Source organism: Emys orbicularis, chromosome 1, assembly GCF_028017835.1.
Source record: "Emys orbicularis isolate rEmyOrb1 chromosome 1, rEmyOrb1.hap1, whole genome shotgun sequence".
NCBI lineage: Eukaryota > Metazoa > Chordata > Testudines > Emydidae > Emys > Emys orbicularis.
The window spans coordinates 201,806,399-201,830,097 of NC_088683.1; the positions used below are offsets into that span (position 1 = coordinate 201,806,399).

Sequence of the window (23,699 nt, forward strand, 5' to 3'; positions counted from 1 at the left end):
ATATGTGTGTATATATATACTTTGGCAAAAAAAATTTCCCTGGAACCTAACACCCCCCCCCCCCCCCCCCCCCGTTTACATTAATTCTTACGGGGAAATTGGATTTGCTTAACATCGTTTCGCTTAAAGTAGCATTTTTCAGGAACATAACTACAACGTTAAGCGAGGAGTTACAGTATGTCCTTAACTTTAAGCACATGTGCACACCACTGGAACGTCTCATATGTTAAGTACATGCTTCAGTGTGAGAGTGCATTAGGAGGGCAAGGTGGATGAATTTAGATAAGAGTTAAGCCTCTGGGTCTGCCATTCTGGTACCTCACACTGAATCATTGTTTAATAGAACAATGCAAATTATCCAGGGCAATTCACTAATATTAATATTTCTTCTGCTTAATGGGATTTGGATCTCAGCCTGTGAATTTCTACATTGTTTGGCTTAAGATTGCAGTGTTCATTTTAAACAAAATTTTGAGAAGTATGTGTATGTCTACACTATGAAATTACTCCGATTTTACAGAAGTTGATTTTTGGGAACAGATTGTATAAAGTCGAGTGCATGCATCCACACTAAGCACATTAATTCGGTGGTGTGCGTCCATAGTACCGTGGTAAGCGTCGACATTCCGAGCGGTGCACTGTGGTAGCTATCCCACAGTTCCCGCAGTCCCTGCTGCCCATTGGAATTCTGGGTTGAGCTCCCAATGCCTGATGGGGCCAAAAATTTGTCGCGGGTGGTTCTGGGTAAATGTCGTCAGTCAACCCTCCCTCTGTGAAAGCAATGGCAGACAATCATTTCGCGCCCTTTTCCCTGGATTGCCCGAGCAGACGCCATAGCATGGCAAGCATGGAGCCTGTTCAGCTCACCGCAGCAGTTATGAGCATTGTAAACACCTCGCGCATTATGTACTTGCTATTGATGTGTTTCTCCTCCTTTTCCTGACAATTTTGGATAAAGTTTGTGTTTCCCATAGCTCTTTTACTCCTGTGTTAAAGCTGGAGAGTATCATTTTGTCTTGTTTTTTGATAGTGTCCGTCACTGTCATGTCTAAGCCTTGATTCTAGGAAAAGAGTTACATGTGCCTCTGGCAGAAGCTACGCATGACATATAAGTTATGCAGTTATACTGCAATGCACAATAGGTGAAGCTTCTGTATCATTGTGTTAAACAAAGGAAGTCTATAAAAGCCTCCTGCTTATTATGATGCAATTTAAATTATTATCCAAGACAATTGATTAGTTTTCACATTAAAAAGTTATCAAGACTTGTTGATAAACTTGACACCAGTGGAGTAAAAAGAAAGAGCTTTTGATACATATATTACATAGTGATGCTACTTTTTTTTCTCTTTTCAGATGGAACCAGAGCTGGATTCGTAGTAATAATATTTGTTGCAGCCACAGTTACTGTGGTGATCTTAGCAATTGTCTGTTTCCTTTTTATTCAGAAATTTCATCAAGTCATTAAATATTGGTTTCAACCACCTTTTAAAATTCCACTGCATATTGAAGAGGTATGTATTTTTTATCTTTCTGTTTAGCAAAAGAGGTGGTGGTGTGACTGGAATGAACTGGTTAGGTTAGTTGAGGTCACGTAGAAGCTACAAAATATTAAACTCTTGCCTTTCTGAGTTTACATCCAAACTCCATAAATGCAGTATAGCTTGTTGTTTTTCATAGTTAGTGTGGCTGTAATGTTACTCCAATTTATGCCATTTTACTTAGCTGGAATCCCTTGCTCACTCTGTACTTAAGTACAGATATTGTGGTGTTCCTTTGTGTGAAACTGTCGTAATATGAAAAAAGACTCAATTTTTTGTTTTAAAATAAAAATAATATTGATTAATCAGGGTTGACGCAGACCAATTCTTCACTACAGAACTGAGACCAAATTGCAGGTGGTACAGTATTAGTAGTTTCTTTGGGGGTTAAGTAGACTTTTTAAGGATCAGTTACTGAATTACAGGTGAGCACGTTCCATTGTGGAGACCAAATATCAGAATCTCTGAGGGCCTGGGGAGATGGAAAGTATTGGGTGTGGGGGTTTGATCTTGGGGTTTTTTTTTTTTTTTTTTTTTTTTTTTTAATGGTTTCTTGCAATTCACAGATGAATGACGAAAGATGCATGTGACTTCTTTTCTGGCAGGTCATGCGTCTCTGTACTGAAGAACATTTCAGCTCTGTTCATCTTCCTCTTTTTATGTTTTAAACAGGAAATGTTTTTCCATTGTTCATGAATTAAAATTTATGGCTTGAGACATCTTCCACATCATGGGCGGTGCTTGGGGTGGGGGCAGCGTAGAAACATTTCTACTATCAAAAACAATCCTTTGAGCTAGGGTGCTTTTGAGATTAAGGAACTGGATCAGGACTTCAGGATCTGGGTTCAGTTTCCAAGTCTGCTATAGATTTTCTGCATGACCTTGAGCAAGTCACTTAATCTGTGTCTGCCTCAGTTCCTATCTGTAAAATGAAGATGATGATTTCCCACCTCAAAAGGGTTTTGTGAGGATAAGTTTAATAATTTTATGCAATTAGATATTATTATGATGGGCAGGGGGGCACATAAGTACCTAAATATGTTCACTTTTTAAGAATACACAGTATATTATGGAAAGGATGGTAAGAGTTAATCTGTTTTCTAATGCTTACTCTCCATCAGAATTTATAACCCTCAATTGGCGTGGAGGTCATTAGGATTTCAACTGGATAGTAAGCAGCAGAAATCAGGCGAATGCTTCAGCAACAGTGAACCTGTTTTCAGGCAAATAACACTGATAATGATACATATTTAGAAACGATTCTGCTTGCATTATTTGTTTTCCAAGAGGGCTTAGATGGCCTAGTGGTTTTCTTCTTCTTACAGCAGGGGTGGGCAAACTACGGCCCAGGGGCCGCATCCAGCCCTCCAGACATTTTAATCTGGCCCTCGAGCTCCTGCCAGGGAGCAGGGTCCAGGGCTTGCCCTGCTCTAGCCGGGGAGCGGGGTCGGGGGCTTACCCCGCTACGCGCGGCTCCTGGAAGCAGCAACGTGTCTCTCCTCTGGCTCCTACGCATAGGGGCAGCCAGGGGGCTCTGCACGCTGCCCCCACCCCAAGTGCCACCCCCGCAGCTCCCATTGGCCGGGAACTGCGGCCAATGGGAGCTGCAGGGGTGGTGCCTACAGATGGGGCAGCGCACAGAGGTGTCTGGCTGTGCCGCCGCATAGGAGCTGGATGGGGGACATGCTGCTGCTTCTGGGAGCTACTTGAGGTAAGTGCCACCCGGAGCCTGCACCCCTGACTCCCTCCCGCGCCCCTGCCCCAGCCCTGATCCCCCTCGCATCCTTCAAACCCCTCGGTCCCAGCCCAGAGGCCGCACACCCCGCTGGAGCCCTAATCCCGTGCCGCACCCCAACCCCCAATTTTGTGAGCATTCATGGCCCACCATACAATTTCCATACCCAGATGTGGCCCTCGGGCCAAAAAGTTTGCCCACACCTGTCTTACAGCTATGGATATGTGAAAAGATTGTCATTAGAACAAGTTACCATAGTTAATATATGGCAGTGGCTTCTGTTTCATATGTATTTTTTTAGCGTTTCAGAAAGTGTCACAGTTCCTCCTTTAGAGCAAATTCCAGGCTTTCAACATGTGAGTTACAGGAAACAGATTTGATATTGTCCCACTCCTTAGGTGTAGCAAAAAAAATCACAAACTGATTATTTCTTGAATTCATTAAAATGTACTTATTTGCTCTGTCTTTAAAATCTACCTGTAAAAAATAATTTGAATCTGATTAATGGCAGAGATAAGTGTCATGATAAAATAACTTTAAATTGTTCCTTTTCCCTGCCCTGTCACCTGTATCTATAATTAAAACTCTGTTAATATAGAAGCCAACTAAAATGCTATGCCATGTTGTAGCTTGTAACATTATGAAAGTTTTTGGCTTCTAGGCTTTCTTACTAGCCCTGCAATAACTCCTCAACTCCCCCGAATCCACAGGTTGGGACTCCCGATCCCAGCTCGGTGTCCGACTGCATCCCTCTCCTGCCGGCGCCACGCACTGCTGCCCTGGTCTACGGTCCCAGTGCTAGCCCTGCGGGGGGGGGGGGGGGTGTCTTGTGGGGGGGGGGGAGGGAGGGGGCTAGTGCTGGGGCCGAGACCCGGGCAGCAGCGTGCGTCGCCAGCAGGTAGGGGACGCAGCCCTCCTGACAGACACCAACCCAGGGTTGGGAGGGGTGGATGGAGCTCGAGCCCTGGTGGGGCCCCCCCTTTGCCCCATGGGTGTGCCCGGCAGCCTGTGTGCCCCAGGTGCCTGCTAAGTGGTAAGGGGTGATGTGGGGGAGGTGGGCCCCCCATCCCTCCTGCCCCCCCTCTGCAAGGCCCCTATCCTTCCTGCTCCCCCACCCCCTGCCCGGGCATTGCCTGCCCATGTGCCCAAAAGCTAGGACCCAGCCAGTTTTCCTGTCCTAGCTATACCACTGATGTAAAGTGCATGAAACTTTTGTTTGCTCCACATCCAGAAGTGAATTTCTGGTGGCAGGCATGCAGCCTGATGGCAATTCTATAGTGCTTTATACTGTGTATAAAATATAGTAGGTATATTACAGCCCAGTTCCTGTACTTGACCACCCAGTCTTAACATTTGAGATGTCAGCTAACTTGAACACCTACCTGTGAAATTAAATAACTCTAGCTAATAGAATGCTGTGATTAATCAACATGTAATGTACTCTATTGACTTGCATTATATTGATGAAGAATGTATCATTGGATACTTTGACTAATTCAGCAACTAAAAGTTTCCAACTTAGAGCTGTAACACTTAAATTTTGTTGGTAATGTCAGAGCTCTGTTTGTAGGTGACAGGCTATCAAATGGTTAATTTGTGGTGTGTTTTGCTTTTAAAAGATAGTTGGAGTAGGTCATGTTTGAAAGTTGTTTCATGACAAGTGTCTCTAAGATGGGAAACAGGCTTTTAAAACATTTAATGCTGTGTATTGATGAAACTGGTTGTCATAATGGAAACCTTTTAAACCAATTAGAGCACTGTGTTTTGCAGAAAATGACTTAACAGTCAAGTCTGAGCTAATCAAGTTAGGGAAAAAAATGTTAGTTTGCTGTACTGTTAGTTTAAATACCTATTTGACCTTTGATTTAGTTTTTCTTTTTTTAAAGCTCTTTGCATTTATTTCAACATTGCACTAGTACTGTGTTTCTATCAAATGAGTCACAGGTGTGCATCTATGCTCACAAGTACAGAGTCTGATTACTGTGTACGTGTGATTATGCAGCCTCAAGTTCTGTGTGATGGACGCATTTTTGAAAGGACTATTGATGGTAGCTTTGGTTTTTGTAATGTGACCTCTAAATAGAGCCAACTTTTAAGATCACCCTCTCCAAATTATTACACTAAAAATTGCTCCATATAGATACTGTAAACACAGTACAGTTGTGAAATGTATGTTAACTATGTAGGTAGAGTGAAAGTAAGTTTGGATGCTTCTATATTAAAGTGATATTTTAACATGGAGAAATTCCTACTCTGGGTAGATAAAGTGGTAAGAAACTACAGAATGCTCCTGATGCATATGTGGCTAAAATTACGAAGTAGTTAGAGGCTGGAAAATCCCTACTAAATTTACTTTCATTTTGCCTTGCCAAGTTTTCTCAGCTGATATCAATAGATGATAAGAAATAGAATGGAAATTCCCCAGTTCAGTATGAAATGAAAGATGCTGCAGGTTTTCTCTGCTGTCTTCCAGTAAGCAACAGAATCCCAGTAAATTTAACAGAAAAGTACATTGGGACATTTGTGGTCATTTAAAAATGATTAATCGTATATCAGATTAACTTCTCAGAGTTATTCCTGTCATCAAAAATAGGAATGATTCTAACACGAAAATACTTGAAGGCCAAATTCTGCAGTCCTAATTCAGGCAAAATTCTTAGTGACTTCAGTGGAAAGTCAGTGACCTAAGGACTGCAGGGTTTGCTCTTTAGTTTGTGGGGATTTGTTTGCATAAAAAAAAAATTACATTGCAAGAAACATTATTAATATTGCAAAGTCAAGCACTTAAAATTTGGGAACTACCCGAAATAAGGTTGCTGCTGCAACTTGAATTAAACTCCCATGTATGTATGCATTCTGATTATAGTCTTTAATTACATGATCAAACATGACTTTTTCCACAGAATTTCTGTCTCATTCAATGAGTGGGTTATTCAATATTTCTTTTTATCCCCCTCATTCTGTGGGTGGCCCTACACACTTCATTTACTGCACACCCTTCAAACTCTGCTTTCCCCATACCATCTTTAGTGCTTCACAAATGTCAATGAATTTATCTTCACAACACGCCTGAGATGAGTGGGTAATATCCCCATTTTATGGCTGGAGAGCTGAGGTATAGAGAGAGAGTAAGGCCAAAATTACCAAGTATCCACTAATTTTGGGTGCCTAACTGAAGACATCTGGGGGCCTGATTTTTCAGAGAACGTGGTATTTTTATAGCATGTTATGTGTTGAGAGCACAGCTCCCATTGACTTCCAATTGCTGGTGTGAATGCTTAGCGCTTCTGCACATCTGGTGCCAAGTGGCTTATTTCAGGCATCCGGAACTGGAACACAGAGGCTTGGTCTCCATTACCAACTTATGTTGGTATAACTGTTACACCTGGGGGAATTCTGTGCCACTGCGCATGCACAGAATTCATGTCCCCCACACATTTCTTTGCTTCCCTGCAGAAAAATGACTTTCTGACGGGGAAGCAAAGGATCGCTCTTGTGGCTTTCAAGTGACCCTCCCCAGTAGTTACATTTTGGGTGCCCAGGGCAGCCGACAGAGAGGTAAATCACTGTGGGGCAGAGGGAGGGACTGGGGAAGACCCAGCTGGTGGCTCCTACCCTGCGCCAGGCTCAGCTGCTAGTCCCAGCAGAGTTGGGGAGGATGGGACTTCCTCTTCCCCTGCACAGCTGGCACCCAAAGTCAGGTCAGACCCACCTCCAGATTTCTCCCCAGGCTCCAGGAAGCTCTGCAAACTCTTCCACACCCCACCCTTCCCACCCACTTCCGGCACCCATTGCTCCTCAGCTCTAGGGGGAGGGAACACTGTACGGGGAACTGCTCCCCCATCTGCCCAACCCCTGTGCATCGAGACCCAGATCCTCCCACCGAGCCTCAGCCCCCCGCACACCCAGAGCCCCCCACCTGAGCCCCACTCCCTCTGCACCTGGACCGCACCACTGAGCCCTCCCCCACCCAGACCTCCCCCACTGAGCTCCAACCACCTTCACCGGCACCCCCCTGCAGAGTCCTATTACCATTGCACCTGGAACCCCCCAACAAGCCCCTGTGCATCCAGAACCCCCCACTCCTGGATCCCCCACTGAGCCACCTGCACCCAGATTGCCCCACACAGAACCCTCCCAACCCACACATGGATCCCCCCGCACTAAGCCCCTCCACACTTGGATCCTGCCTTACTCAGCCTCACTGCCCGCCCACCCTGGTGTGCCTGGCACGGAGGGGCAGGGCCCTGGGGTGTTTCTGGGGCAGGGCCGGTCCTTGTGCTGTGTCAGGGTTGGGTGCAGCCTCACACCACTGAGTCCGTGTACCCGGGGAGGAAGCTGCACAGTGATCTCCCACCTCTTTGCAGCCAGTGGCCTGTGCTCCCCAATGCCATGATGGAGCCTCCACATTTATTTGACAAATAACATTTTGAAGAATTTAAAAATATTGTGAACAGAATTTTTAATTTTTTGGTACAGAATGCCCTCAGGAGTAAATTGCGTCATACAAGGGTATGGAAAATCCGCATCCCCAAGCAACAGAGGCAATATTTTGAACCCACTCCTGTTTATATAAAAAAAAAAAAAAGATATAAACCCTAGCAGAAATCTGGAGGGGGCATGTGACCCCACGTGCGCACCCCCCCACACACACACACACACACGTCACCTCTGCCAAGCGACATAGTTATACCGACCTGACCCCAGAATAGACAGTACTATGAACTGGAGGGCTTCTCCCATCAACGTAGCTATCACTTCTTGGGGGGGGGGGGGTGTATCTCCACTGTCCTGTCGGCGTAGGTAGCATTTTCACTAAGCGCTACAGTGGCACTGTAAGTATAGACAATATCACAGTGGCCACCTGTGAAATTTTTGGATTACCTGACTTGTCCAGTTTCACATAGGAAATCTGTGGCAGAGGCAGGAAAAGAATCTAGTTCTCCAGGATGTTGTTCTATGTCCCTAACCAGGACAGAAGACCATCCTTTCTCTTCATGAAATCCCTTGCTTCATTCACCACACACCCTCCAACTTCTGCTACAAACAAGGCACGGGTCCTATAAACAATAGTCTCATGCACTACACAACCTTGATTCATTCCCAGAGCAGGGCCATCCTGTGCACTGAATGGGGAAGGGACGGGGTGGAAAACATAGCATGTGATCATGTAATTAAATATTGTATCATAACGCGTACGTACAGAAAGGCTGAATTAAGGTTACAGGCAACCTTCATCCTGGGATTTCCTAACTGCTGAGTGCTTGACTTCAAAGGCACCCTAATGTCCTTTTAATGTAGTATTTTAATGTAATTTTCCTAATCTTTTAAAAAATGAGGAAAAATAATCCCATCGTGTGGAAGCAATTTACTCCCACCTGGGTCATCAGCAGGGTTCAGACCTTTAGATCCACAGCACGGAACTTTATCACTTGAGCTAACTGTTATCCTCTCTGTGAGCCGGTCTTTAGAGGGGGATGAGCCACACATTTTGCCAATGGGTTTCGCAGAAATCTTCTGACAGCAGGGAAATGTAGATATCTGGGAATCCTGGTTTGATTCCGGATTCTGTAGTCTAATGATTAGGTCCTTCTTTCCCTATAGCTTCAGCCCACCTGCCACTCCCTGTCTCTAGCTCCCTTTCTCCCTTCCCCTTGATTCCTCATCCATCTGCATTCCAGTGTTTGCTTCGTCCTTCTCCATGCTGCCTGGGTGCCAGCAGGAGGAACACTGAGACACAACATCCCTGCTATTCTGGTGCTCAGTGCCACAGCAAAAGCTCGGAGAAGCCGTTGCTGGGAAAGTCCTGCAGAGCCCCTGCAGCCCTTGGGATGAAACATGCTCTGTGTAGATGGAATCATCAGAGAATTTAGCTGCCAAACTCTAACAAGCCTCTACTGAGCATGCACAGTTTTTCAGAGGCTTATATCTTGGCCAAATTTGGGTGAATTTTCATGGGGATTGCAAAAGGCACATCCCTGGCACCAAGGCAACCCCTCCCTCCAGGCCAAATTTCAGGTCCCTGCTCCAAAGCGCAGAAGGGCTAGAGCAGGGGCGGGCAAACTTTTTGGCCCGAGGGCCACATTGGGGTTGCAAAACTGTATGGAGGGCCGGGTAGTGAAGGCTGTGCCTCCCCAAACAGCCTGGTCCCCGCCCCCTATCTGACCTCTCCCAATTCCTGCCCCCTTACTGCCTCCTCAGAACCCCCGACCCATCCAACCCCCCTCACTCCTTGTCCCCCAACCGCCCCCTGGGACCTCACCCCCTATCCAACCCCCGCTGCTCCAAGTCCCCTGACTGCCCCGCCCCCTATCCACACCCCTGACCCCTAACCGCCCCCTGGGACTCCAACCCCTATCCAACCCCCCTGGTCCCAGTCCCCTGACCCCTATCCACACCCCCCCCCTGAGATTCCCACAGTTATCCAACACCCCCCACACACACATGTTCCCCACCCCCCAGAACTCTGCCCCATCCAACCGCTCCCTGTCCCCTGACTTTCCCCTGGGACCCCCCGCCCCTTATCCAACCCCCCGGCCCCCTTACCATGCTGCTCAGAGCAGCATGTCTGACAGCCGTGCCGCCCGGCCGGAGCCAGACACGCTGCCGCGCTGCTTGGCAGGAGCGCACAACCCCGCTGCCCAGAGCGCTGCCCGCATGGTGGCGTGGCTGCGGGGGAGGGGCCGGGGGCTAGCCTCCCTGGCCGGGAGCTCAAGGGCAGGCAGGACAGTCCTGTGGGCCGTACTTTGCCCACCTCTGGGCTAGAGCATCTCAACAGAACAGTTGGAAGAACATTTTTAACACATGCAAAACGTATTTTTCTGTAATCTCCTCCTTGGAAATGGCTGAATTTTTTTTTAAACTCCCCCCTCCCCCCCCCCAAATAATCAGCCTGAAGCTGACACAATTAAAGTACAGCAAAATTATAAACAACGGAAAATAGGGTTTTATAATGGAGAAGTGTTGGGTAACCTTAATTTTTGGGTGGCATATCAGCTCCTCATATAATTACACATGTTCCTAAACCATATAGCATGAGGTTGGTCTGTTATAGCTTTTGTTCTGCAGAGTGAATTATAACTAATTACTGGTTTTTGCTTTTTTTTAGTATTTACAGGATCCTGAAATGCCTGTTTTAGAAGAATTGCAGAATAATTGTGCTGAGGAAGATCCCTGGGACTCCTTGTCAGTTGTTTCCAACGCAGAAGGAAGTCAAGCCCTTCTGAACACAAATGTTCAGTCAGACAGCAGATCCATTGAAAGTGAAAAAACTTAATTACATTGTGGTAGAAGCACTTGTACCAGTGGTATTGCCTTGATGCTCTAGAAAGATGATAGTGTCACTGTCGACAAACCAAGTTGTGGGAGTCTTGACTTCCTGAGAACGTTGTGTAACCTTGAGTGAGGTTTTTTAATGGTTTCTACTGCACTTCACCATATGAAGTGCCTTCTCCAGGAGAGACTTTTTAAAAACAGATTTGAATGTGAACTGGAAATGAACACTAAAAGAGCAAGAAAAGGACAACAACATGATTGGAGTTAAATGGCTGCATTTGAACATCTTTGCAGAAATGACTGCACTATTACTATGAACATTGTTGTTGGTTATTAGGTTTGTCTAGGTTCTAACAAATCTTAGTGGACCGTAGCACTTTATAGTAGGATATGGTACTAGAAAAGATTTAAATTAGTGGATTATCGCACCATGAATGACTATTGGTCTTGGCCCATCAGTACTTGTATATAAAGTCTGTCCCTTAACACACAGTAAGTTAGCACTCAGAAAATGACACTTAAACTTTTACATATGTGAAAAATTGCTCTGTGTATGGTGCTCTATATCTGATGGAAATAGTATGTTTTCAGGAGTCCATTTTAAGTGTCCCCCCCCCCTTTTTTTTTTTAACAAAAAAATTGTTCCAGTAAAAAATGAAAGATTTATATGAGCTGAAGAGAAACCAGCACATAATTCACTCCCAGTTAAGGAACTGTCGTGGAAGGAGTACTTGCAGGGACAGACAGGTTGGATCGCTTCTCCCCTGGGCCTTCTGATGCTTGCACAACAATGGCATTAATTTCTTCTAGGACTGCTGTGTGAAGACGCTCTCTCTGTAGGCATCACATCCTTTACGATGAAATGAAAACCTAAAGCTTGTATCAGACACTAAAATATAATAGGTTTGGCTACCTGGAGAGCCCTTCCTAAAGTCATTCAACTGAACTTGTCAGGTTTTGATGCACATGAACCAAAACTTCCTTGCCCAGAGTACACATAGGCAAGATGTGTCAAAGATCGGGTTTACCCACAACTAGTAGACACTAAGAACAAAGCCATGGTTCCCTCACCTGCTCAACCAAGTTGTGACTGCTAGTGAAGACAAGACCCGGGATGTGGAGTGTGGCTGTTTGGGAAATGAAGCATCCGGAAATTCTTTACACCACTTTATTGTATACGTGAAAATCTTGCTGTTAAAAATCCTACAGTGTGTATCGGAATATTATTTGGATTGATAATTAATAGAAATAATTTAAATATGGAAAAAGTAGTTTAATGTGTTTTGTTTCCATATGATTTTTTTCCTTCAAATTCCATGTGGTCATTTGCTGTTCATTTAGAATCTAATCAGTGCCTAAATTAGGAAGAAAGGACTTCTTTCATGTGACAGTTATGAAGAGCAGAGCTTTATGGGCGGAGATATGGTAAATTAGCATTATAGAATGCCCTTTCAGTGCCTCTCTTCTTCATTTTCCAGATTGACCCTTTAGTCCTATGAAAATAAGCTTCAGTTATGGTTCTTGACCGAATTTAAAAATAAGCACAGTGGCAGTCTGCTCCTGTCTGGGATGGGGAGAAGTGCTTCTGTGGCTCCAAACTAAAATTCCGTTCACTTTAAACAATGTATATGATCAAATGTGACTCATCACTTTCAAATTCAGTGACTTCATAAAACATTTTCCAAACATTCACCTCATGTGTTTAACTTATTGCTTTAAACAAGTTAGTGTTTTTTTCCAGTTCTGGTAACGTGGTCTATGTTAAAGTTACCCTCATGATTAAGGCTAAGATTTAGCCAGGGGTATTTTTGGTGAAAGTCATGGTCAGGTCACGGGCAATAAATAAAAATTCATGGCCGTGACCTGTCCATGACTTTTCTCAAAAATACCCCTGGCTAAATCTCTACTTCTGGGGCCTTGATTTTCAGGGGGGGGGACCTGGCTGGGGGGAGAGGGGAGGGGCTGCTCCAGTGCTGGGGGTTGACTGCCCCCCAGCTGCCACTCTCCAAACACCCTCCAGGTGCCCCTGGGGCTGCTGCTCCAGCTGCCCTGAGACTGCTGCTGCTCGGGCGGTCACCAGGGCACTCCTCAGAGCCAGCCACATCGGCCGCTGTTCCGGCGGTCCCTGGAACCAGCTACTTGGGGCCGCCCAAGCAGCGGCCAGTGCGGCTGGCCCCGGGGCAGCCTCTGGGACTACCTGGGGCTGCCCCCAGAACTGCTGCTTGGGCGGTCCCCAGGACCAGCCGCTGCTCACATGGTCCCTGTAGCCAGTTGCCCAGAGCCTCCTGAGCAGCAGCCAGTGTGGCTGGGGCCAGCTGCTCGGGTGGCCTTGAAGTCAGCTGCACCAGCAGTCACGGAAAGTCATGGAATCCGTGCCGTCTGCGCCCTTGTGTAAGAATCACAGCCTTAGTCATGATCATTATTAATAGCTGATCATGTTAAGTTTCTTAATGAATTGGGTGGAGAGGAGCTCAGCTATTTTATTATTTATAAAACCATCCAGCTGTGGTGGTACTGGTAATTCATAGTTCATTACAGTACTAAAAGGGAAATGTAAACAACCCTACACAATCCAAACATTTCACCTAAATACATTCAATTCTATATAGGTTTTTAAACCACACTCACCACTGTATTCTCTCAGCACCTACCAATCATGCATTAAGCAATGTGACTACACATCGGTCACAGGCTGGTTGGTCTCGTGTCCTTTTCCCAGAGGAAGAAGCATGTGCAGTAATATCTTGTTCTGCTGGGATGTTTTTGTTTTTAAAATATCTTATTTGCTTGAGAGAAGATTAAGGCAAAGAAATGCACTTTGCATGTGAGCAGAAAGGTTTGTGATGATGCTTTGCAGGGAATTTATTCCAGGGTGTTGGACCAGCCTCTGAGAAAGTTCTGTCACCCACACAGACAAGGTTTAGTCTTAATGTAGAGAATTCTGTTGTGCTACAAGAGCATAGTTGTCCAAGATCTTTGTCCCAGAGCTTTCAGTGGTCTTGTATATTGTGGGTGCAGGCTATGAAGCACTTTGAGGATAAGGACTGAGATCTTGAACTTGCTTTGAAATTCTATGGGAAGCCAGTGCAGAGGACAGTTGTAATGAAAGGAGAACATGACAAGGTGAAGATGAAACTGACTGATAAGCATAATGTAAGTTACATGGTTTTGTTAATGTTGTTTTAGTGATATGCTCTTTGGTTCATTGCTCTGATTTCCTCATCTTTTCATCTCTATCAGCAGTCTTGCTGAACCACTATTTGTATTACCAGAGTGCCCTGGAAGCACCAGTCATGGACCAGGACCCCACGAAGGTAGGTGCTATACAAAAACAGATGAATCCATCCCCAAGGAGCTTACAATCTAAGTATAAAGACAAGGAATGGATACAGACAGCTGTCCAGTACCATCCCCATGCCACAGTGAACTTGGAGTATTAAGGAACAGCTAAGCTGTACACAAGTTTCCCTTTTATATTAAAATGTAGTACAGCCACCTGAAAGAGAGAATGCTAAAATCATGTTAAATATTAAACTAAGGGCCAGTTTCTTGGGGGATAATACCTGACAACTAGCTATTTAAAAGCATGGGGACTGCTCAGCCAGGTTTTGGGTGGTAGACGGGGGTTGTCCAAGTGAAACCTGTTTTGCACCACCTCCTTACTACCAAATGTTTCTGTAATTCTCAGGATTTACTCTTCAGCCTGCCTACCTTCTCCTGCAACTAGGAGCGGGGAAAAGGAGTAGAAGAACAGCTTAGGTTGGTAAGCTAGAGAAAAGGCACGTCAAAGTGCGACAGGTTAAATGAGGAAATGTACTGAAGCTCGACAACACTGCATTTCCACAGTGCCACACTTAATCCGAGAACCTTGAAGCGTTTCACACACAGGAACCCTCCCATCACCTCTGAAATAAGTTACTTCTCCAATTGTTTTCTGAAGCTGCCGTAAAGCCACATGCTGGAGTCCGTCTGTCTCAGTGGGCATGTACATGGGAGTAGATGGTATTAAGCTGCTGGTCTTCTCTCAAGTGAAGGGTAGATGGGTATCTATTCCCCCTGCGAGGGGCTTGTCTACACCGTTTTTATAATATGGTAGAATCTATAGTCAAAACAGTTCAATCAAGCTGTAGACTACCTCCATTAGGTCAGCCCTGGGGATGGGCACATGTTTTTTTGTAGTACTTTGTATATGTTTAGAAGCTGGCAGTTAAAGCAGTACAGCCCCCTCCTCTGGGCACAATTTTATCAATATAAGATGTCTATAGCAGGATAGCTTATTTCTGTTACTGGTATAAAGGCACTTTATAATGATAGAATTGTGTCCACAGGTGGGGGTTGTACTGCCTTGACAGTCAGTTTCTAAGCATATACCAAGTGTTACAGAAACAGGGGGTAGGTCAGCCCTGGGGCTACCAGTTTTGACTGGTGTATCCTGCACTGTCTTTAAAAACAGTCTTCCAAGGGGAACAGTGAGAGCAAAAAAAGTATATGGCTTCAAGACTGAACTTGGTAAGTTTATGGAGGGGACGGTATGAGGAGACTGCCTACAATGGCATATAGCTGATCTCCAACAGCCAGTGATGGAACACTAGATGGGGAGGGCTCTGGCTGGTCGGTCTTGCCCAGATGCTTAGGGTTTAACTGATCACCATATTTGGGGTCAGGGAGGAATTTTCCCTTGGCTCAAATTGGCCAAAAGACTGGGGGTTTTCACCTTCTGCAGCATGGGGCCTGGGTCACTTGAAGGTTTGAACTAGGGTAAATGGTGGATTCTCTGTAACTTATCCACAGAGACTCCAAGATCTCTTTCTTGAGTGGTAACAGCTAGTTCCACGCCAACATTTTGTATGTATACTGTAGTTGGGATTATGACTTCCACTGTGCATTACTTTGCTTTATCAATATTGAATTTCATCTGCCCTTTTGTTGTCCAGTCACCCAGTTTAGTGAGATCCCTTTCTAACTCTTCCCAGTATACTTTGTACTAACTATCCTGAGTAATTTTGCCACTTCAGTATCTACCCTTTTCCAGATCCTTTATGAATAGGTTGAACAACACTCATCCCAGCCAGTGCAGACTCCTGGGGGATACCACTATTTACCTCTCTTCATCAATCTTAAAAAAAAACAAGCTAATCCAGTGACAATTTAAACCAGTCTTATAATGCTTAGAATTATGAGGCTAAAAGCTCTAGTGAGGATGGTATGTAAAGGAGGGATGCATTCATCTTGATACTCCCACTGCAGGGCTGCTCCTGTGATATGGGAGCGTGGAAAGAAGTAAAAGAGATCACCCACTGGTGGGAGAGGGCTAAACCTAAAAGCCAGAGAACATTAGTGGAGTTAGAAACAGCTACACCACATAGCGGGCTTCTATTTAGGCCCCTCCATTGCTGGTGCTCCTTCTTCCTAAGCTCCAGTTGCTGCCTTGAGGTAGCAGCAGTCACAGCTGTATTCAAGACAGCACTGTCCCAGGTGGGAACCTGGGCTTCAGCAGGATCAGGGCAACATTCCCTTCTGTGCCCCCCGAGCTAGGATGCACATAGAATGCCACTTCGAACACATAAGTGGAGCTAACCACACTGTCTTGCAGATGAAATATAATTGAAAATTTAAAAGGATACCATACAAAAGCATTAATAGGCTAGATGTTTTCACTTTGCAAGAAAATCACCATCTATAGCCACAGCTCATGGAAGGCTTCAGTTCTGGCATGCTACAACTACTTGGTCTGATCAGCTTGAAGCCAAGAGGTCTGGAAAATAACTTGTTTTAATATTGGCTGACTTGTGCAAAGTCACTCTGCCATACTTGCTTTTCAGTCATGAAACAGGATACTACATTTTTAAATAATGTATAGTGGTGTTTGGCAATTTTTATGTAAGATCTGTACAAGCAAGAGATTAGTCTCAGGAAGCCTTTATTGTATTGCAGTGAAGTTATAATTGAGCAAATATAAGCTATGTACAATTCACACAGTTTAACATCATCAAATGTAACCGATTCAGAATGAACTTGCAGTTTGGTGGACAAATCAGGTCGGAAGTAACAGTCAAGGCAATGGCACAACTCAGCTATGGCATTTGCTTCATAATATGCCCACTCGAAAGATCCCCAGAAAGGAGTGGGATGGGAAGAAATCAAATTAGCAGGAAAATTAGTTGCCATACATGTGGAATATTTTTCACGCTGTCAAAGTTATGTTAATACTATTTGTAGAGCAAGCTTATGGTATATGAAAAAAATTATAAAAGCTGGGAGTGAGAAAAAGTAATCTCACTTCACTTTATGCTAAATGCTTTAGATATAGGTAGAACTGATAAGAGAAGGATGTCAAACGTGTAACCAAAACTGTAGAACATGTACAAGGTCATCCAATATAGATATAAAAACATAAAATTCTCCCTTTTTGTCTTCTCCAGTTAGAACACACTGGACTCCAATAATAATGGAACCATTTCAACTCAATTCTTTCCTAAGTGTGTACTCATTAGATCTAAGAAATATACATGAAATTTTTTTTCATAAAAATGAGGAAAAGTCATCCTGCCACATATATTTCATCAGCAAAATGATCCCTGAAGAAAAGCTGCATTAATGTAACTTTAAAAAGTTAATGTCTTTCATGTATTCATCATACTCAAATATATCAGTTTCAGATGAATTTAGGTTTTTCTTGAATGTAATGGTAAATATAGCTAATCGCAATAAGTTACTGAACACTAGACATGAGTGTTTCATTTTACAAGAATCATGTCATTAAATTGTGTTTGTGCTATAATAATGACAGGATTAAAAATAAAACTGGTCACTCAAATTGTCCCTTTATTATGGGACCTTGTTAAAAAGTCTTCACCTTTTAAAAATAGTTCAAAAGCTATTCTGTATTTGACTTTTTCAAACCTTTATATAAAATTCTTCTTAAAATCTCACTCTTAGCCCAGGATCTAATCAAGATTTTTTCCTCTTAGCTATCCAGAAGTTTAGCTGAGACACTTTGAAGGACTCACTTCTACTTTGAGGTATCCAACTAGGCATTGCTGCATAGCTTGTAAAATCAGCTACAGCCCACCAGTGCATAAAAGTAATAGTTGATTTGATACAGTGTGGGCTTGATCCTGCAAACTCTTACTTGCTTGAGAAGTTCAATTGAAGTTTGTCTCACATGTGTGAGGGTTTGCAGGATCAGATCCTACATGGTGTTGCAAGTTCATGTATGAGAGCAGAAATAAAGACTTCAGAAATAAAAAAATTTAACATTTGCTTTAAGATATATACATACACAGCCATATAATGTACATATTCACAAATCTGTCCTATGAAAAAAGGGAACTAATTACAGAAAACTGTCAAACCATTTTTGAAAATCTCATAGTTCATTCAATTTAGAGAAAGCAAAAGAACATTAACAAAAATATTTAATGCAACATCTGAGTATTTGGCAAAATGTAAAAACAAACAAAACAAAGATGTCTAGATACTGAATACACTATAAAGGGTATGGAATTAATGCTAACTTTGATTATATTATCCCCATAACTCTTCTGTTCTTCCAAATTTGTAGATCAGAGTACTGTAAAAAAAACAGAAGTTTACATGTAATGTGGAAAAAGGTCACTTGACATAGGAACAGAGGATACTTTAAACTCAAGTTTTGCACTTATAATTTGGGATGAAAGAAACGAAGTGTAAAATATGAATTCTTTAGCTACAGTACATTTAGACTCCCTTTGCTAATCTTAGCTCAGTTCACTTTAACATCTTTAATTTGAAAATCTACTTTTACATATATTTAATCCCCTTAAGCAATAACTCACCAGACTCAGAGGCTATATATCCAAGAGTTCTGGTGGAGTTTAACTATGAACGGTTTCAGAGTAGCAGCCGTGTTAGTCTGTATCCGCAAAAATAACAGGAGTACTTGTGGCACCTTAGAGACTAACAAATTTATTAGAGCATAAGCTTTCGTGGGCTACAACCCACTTCTTCGGATGCATATAGAGTGAACCATATATTGAGGAGATATATATACACACACATACAGAGAGCATGAACAGGTGGGAGTTGTCTTACCAACTCTGAGAGGCCAATTAAGTAAGAGAAAAAAAAAAAACTTTTGAAGTGATAATCAAGATGGCTCAGTACAGACAGTTTGATAAGAAGCAAGTGTGAAAATACTTACAAGGGGAGATAGATTCAATGTTTGTAATGGCTCAGCCATTCCCAATCCCTATTTAGCCCTATTTAGACACAATCAACTCAGGGCTAAATAGGGATTGGGAATGGCTGAGCCATTACAAACATTGAATCTATCTCCCCTTGTAAGTATTTTCACACTTGCTTCTTATCAAACTGTCTGTACTGAGCCATCTTGATTATCACTTCAAAAGTTTTTTTTTCTCTTACTTAATTGGCCTCTCAGAGTTGGTAAGACAACTCCCACCTGTTCATGCTCTCTGTATGTGTGTGTATATATATCTCCTCAATATATGGTTCACTCTATATGCATCCGAAGAAGTGGGTTGTAGCCCACGAAAGCTTATGCTCTAATAAATTTGTTAGTCTCTAAGGTGCCACAAGTACTCCTGTTATTTTAACTATGAAGTGGCTGAGCTAACAACACTATGCAATCTCTTTTAACAGCCGCAGCTCTGAGGACTGGAGGGTAGTAAATGTACCAATTTTTAAAAAAAGTTCTAGGGGTGATCCACAGAACTCTAGAGCAGTAGACCTCACAGGTGTAACTGGCAAACTGCTTGAAAATTAAAAATAGAACAAAATATGTGAAAGATCATGATATGATAGGGTCTAACCAGCAGTTTCTGCAAAGGAAAATAGTGCCTCTCCAATCTCTTAGCATTCTCTGAACACATCAATAGACAAGTCATAAAGGAGAACTGGCTGACAATTTATTTAGGTGTCCAAATATGCTTTTACAAGGTCCCTGCACAAGAGGTTACTAAAAAAAGCTAAACGTTCATGGAGCAAGAGGACGACAAGCATTGTCATGGCTCAAACATGGCTAGGACAGAGAAAACAGAATAGGAATAAATGTGAGTTTTCCACATGACAAAAAGTCGATAGCAGATGCCTGAAGGTTCTGTACTAGGTCCCATGTTATTCAACCTTTAACAATGACCTGGAAAGGGGTGAGCAATGAGGAAGACGACAAAAAGTTATTTAGGTTAGACAGGACCAGAGAAGACTGAGAGGAACTTCAGAAAGACCGAAACGAGCCAGATGAATGGGCAATATGATGACGAATGAAATTCAGTGTTAACAAATGCAAAGTAATGCACACTGAATGGAAAAAATTAAACTACTCATACTTTTGATAGGGCTCTAAATTAACTATTAACTCAGGAAAGGGACCTGAGTGTCACTGTAGACAGCTCAACGAGCAGCTGAAGTCCAAAAAGCAAACACGATATTAGGCTGTATAAGTAACGGGATGGAGAATAATACAGCAATCACTATAATATTTACATAATATCAATGGTGTGGTACTGGTCATCCTATCTCAAAAAGATTACTGCAGAATTAGAGAGGTTCAGAAAGAGGCAATGAAAATGATCAAGGACCTGGGAAAAAACCTCCTATGATGAGAGAATGAAAAGACTAGGACTGTTGATTTTAGAAAAAAGATGACTATGGTCTAGAGAGGATAGATCAGGAACGTCTGTTTTCAGTGTCTCATAACACAAGTACAAGGGGGCTTTTACTGAAATTAAAAAGGTGAGAAATTCAAAACTGATAAAATACTTTTTCACACAGTATATAGTTAGACCTTGGAACTCATTGCCACAGGAAGTCATTGAGGCCAAGAAATTAGGAAGATTCAAAAAGGAACTAGGACATATTGATAACAAGAATATCCAGAGTTATCATAATTAATGATGCACTTTTGGAAGGGATATTAAACCCCATGCTTCAGGGCTTAAGCCTAATTATCTATTCAAGACCAGGATGAGAGCTAAGGGGGGGGGGGCAGATTACCCCCACATCTGCCTATTGTGGGGTTCTCACACCTTCATCTGAAGCTTCTGGTACTGACCATGGTTGGAAAGAGGATTCAGGACTTGAATGGCCCAGATTCAGTAATCAGTTACAGTTGGGCCAGCTCTAGGTTTGCAAGACTCTGTTGAAGAAGAGAGAGATGAGACCTTATACTGACTTTCATAAGCTGCATATTTGAGAATAGGAGGATTTGGCACGTAAATCCCATTTTAGAGATGTTTTCATTAACAAAGGTGTCAGAAGGGTTTCACCAGCTAGAATGTGAAGAGACCAGGTTTAAAAAAAACTAGGAAAGACCTCCACATTTCATTTTTCAAGTATGGAAGGGGTAAGGATGGGCCATAGGGTGAGGGATGGGCCAGGGTGAACATTGGTTGTGGATGCTGACAGAGTAGTAGCCTACACTAAGGTCAACAGGAGTGGCTCAACCTTCTTAAAAATCAGGCCACTTATTATAGTCCTTAAATATGAATGTGGGAGCCCAAATTTAGGCTTCTTAAAAAACTTTAGCTTCTGCCTTTAACATTTGTTTACGAACAGCATTTAATTGTATGAAAACAAACACGCTTTGTATTCCTGTGAGTAGAGAGAAACTACGTTTAATGAGTAAAACAGAAATGGACTTCAGTTTGGCATGAAAACATGTAGGTTACCTGCTTCATAACATGACTGTGGGTAGAATAAGATAGATGCCAGCAATGGTTTGAAATACTTAGGCATAAGAGAAAAATAACTTACCTAAAAAATATCAATGCATTTTGAAAAAACACAGCTAATCCTGGGTACACATTCGTGTCTACAAAATAAAAGTGAAAGATATATTAAGTTTAGTAGCTTCATATTGGAAAAGTGTATTTGAGACTATTCATGGAGTCACCATCTTGACACAAACCAAGCATACATTGCTCTGAAGGGGAATGGACAGTGAAAGACAGCACTGCCCTAACTCACAGGGGTGTTGTGAGGATAAAACATTAAAGACAGTGAAGCATCCAGAGGCTATGGTAATGAAGCCATATAAGGGGGAAGGATAGCTCAGTGGTTTGAGCATTGGCCTGCTAAATCCAGGGTTGTGAGTTCAGTCCTTGAGGGGGCCACTTAGGGATCTGGGGCAAAATCAGTACTTGGTCCTGCTAGTGAAGGCAGGGGGTTGGACTGGATGACCTTTCAAGGTCCCTTCCAGTTCTAGGAGATAGGATATCTCCATTAATTTAAGTACCAAAGGTAGATAGCAACTGTCACTTCTAGTACTTACACAAGTGATTGTAAATTAGAACATAGCCATTGCAATTCAATATGTTACATGGATGACCATGTAAGAAGAGAACAAAATAAGGTCCCAACAAATAAATGGAAATGTTCAAATTCTTATAAAAGTCTGCAGTTAGAACCACAAAGGATTCCATGACTTGTTCTGTTCTGGGTTTCCCTCCTATCGGATAGAGAAAGTTTTATTCATATGCAAAATATAAGAGTTAGTCAGTGAACTTGAGTAATGACCATAAGTGTATTAGTTAAAAAAGGAATTGGTTAATAAAGTTTCACAAAACCCTTAGAAATGGAGGCTTCACTAGAATACTTGAAAAGTGAATACTGGTTTTGTATGCTTAAAAGACATTCGAAGTTCCACAGGGATAGAGAGTTTTATGTTAGTAGACAGACTAAAGTTCAAGCATCAAGACTATAGACTAGATAGCAGCACATGTATATATAGTTTCTTCTTCAAAATAAGTCACTAAAATCAGTACAGGAAAGAGCTGAGAATTTCATTTACAGTTTCTCTTAATCTGAGCAGCACTATGGCTCCTTACTTTACTCACCAGATCTCTATTCTCTGAACTTGCAAAACTCTCAACAACAACATCAACACAAGAGGTACATGTGTAATGGAGGTAGAATTTGCCATTGAGGTCAACAGTACAAACTGGAGCAGGTCACTTTGCACTGTATGTGTAGACTTTTTTTCACTGCCACTTTGGAAATGTCCCCTCCCCTCCATTAAAATGTAATAAGGAAGGAGCCTTACTTTGTGTAACATATGCTCCAAAAAGGATCCACATTGAAGCAATAAGTGAACCAAACATCAACATGAAACCAATAAAGAGCCAGACGCGAGCACCTGCAAGAAATATACTAAAAGCATTAAAAATAATCTTCTGATCAGTAGGAGATAATGTATCATAAAAGAGAGTGGCCCAAATCATCCCATCCTGACCATGGGAGGAGGCTCTGGAGGGAAAAATCTCCACCAGGATACCCTTGCAGAATTTCTACCATAGCATCCCACCGGAGAGAAGTAAGGCAGGATTTGCCTCTCCTGATGTAATAGGTCGTAGGGTCTGTCACCAAATCTGGGGATCCCTCAGGTATTCACAGAAGTCCAGGGCCATCTGTGGACAGGCCCCGTGGCTCCACAATGGCTCTAGCCCCAACAGCATTCCTCATCTCCTAGCAATGCATCTCCAAGTGGAGCTATGTTGCCAGAGACTTCACTCGGCCACTGCAGCCCATGGAACTCCTGGAGTGAGAGAGGAATCCCAACAGAAAAGATAGCAGAACCCCTAAGCTGTGCTATCTTTTCCAGGGGGATCATGTGAAGCCCTCTGGCCACAGTCCCGTGCCCACTCAGTCTCCACCCCATGGGAACTCTAGATACAGAACAGCCTCTGGAAGTTCTGAAGGAGGGAGAACAGTACCTTGTGGAAGTGGGAGAGGGAATAGCTATATGCAAAGGATCTCCTCCATGCACAGATATATGGGTCACTCCAGGCCAATATTAATAGTCAGTGGGTACATGGACAGGTGATAGAAGGTTTGAGGGGGCTGGATTGGTTTTAAAAAATCATGCCCTGTGTAAAAAAAAATGCATAGACGTGTACAAAGTGAAATTAAAACCTGTACACAGGAGTCCCATAGCAGCTCTACCTCCATGTAGAAGCCCTGAGCAAACAGATGATACACAATGACCAGGCCAGGGAGTTTCTACACTCTCCAAGGCCAATTAGATGGGCTTTATGCTGGCTTGAAGTAGCCTAGCACTAATGGAAGTGTTTGGGGTGGAACAGGAGAGAGGGCCATTGGATCCACAGAAACTCCCCACACAGACAGCACGGAGGAGCAGCAGCCCCTTT

At 43.1% G+C, this 23,699-nt stretch overlaps 2 protein-coding genes across 5 annotated transcripts in view; one reads left to right on the plus strand and one right to left on the minus strand.

Moving 5' to 3' along the window:
• The window catches only part of IFNGR2 (interferon gamma receptor 2), a 35,849-nt gene extending 23,606 nt beyond the window's left edge, over positions 1–12,243 (plus strand). For both annotated transcript variants that reach the window (XM_065404880.1, XM_065404889.1), the window contains 2 exons: positions 1,357–1,514; positions 10,385–12,243. In XM_065404880.1, the coding sequence (XP_065260952.1) occupies positions 1,357–1,514; positions 10,385–10,552 (326 nt within the window). In that variant the 3' untranslated portion in view covers positions 10,553–12,243. The remainder of the gene's footprint in view (positions 1–1,356; positions 1,515–10,384) is intronic.
• Positions 12,244–16,496: 4,253 nt separating this feature from the next.
• Positions 16,497–23,699, minus strand: part of TMEM50B (transmembrane protein 50B) — a 30,894-nt gene continuing 23,691 nt past the window's right edge. For 2 of the 3 annotated variants that reach the window (XM_065404011.1, XM_065404020.1), the window contains 3 exons: positions 22,595–22,687; positions 21,307–21,364; positions 16,497–18,124 (listed from right to left, as the gene is read on the minus strand). In XM_065404011.1, coding sequence (XP_065260083.1) covers positions 18,079–18,124; positions 21,307–21,364; positions 22,595–22,687 — 197 coding nt within the window. In that variant the 3' untranslated portion in view covers positions 16,497–18,078. The remainder of the gene's footprint in view (positions 18,125–21,306; positions 21,365–22,594; positions 22,688–23,699) is intronic. The other variant, XM_065404028.1, reaches the window with a different exon arrangement.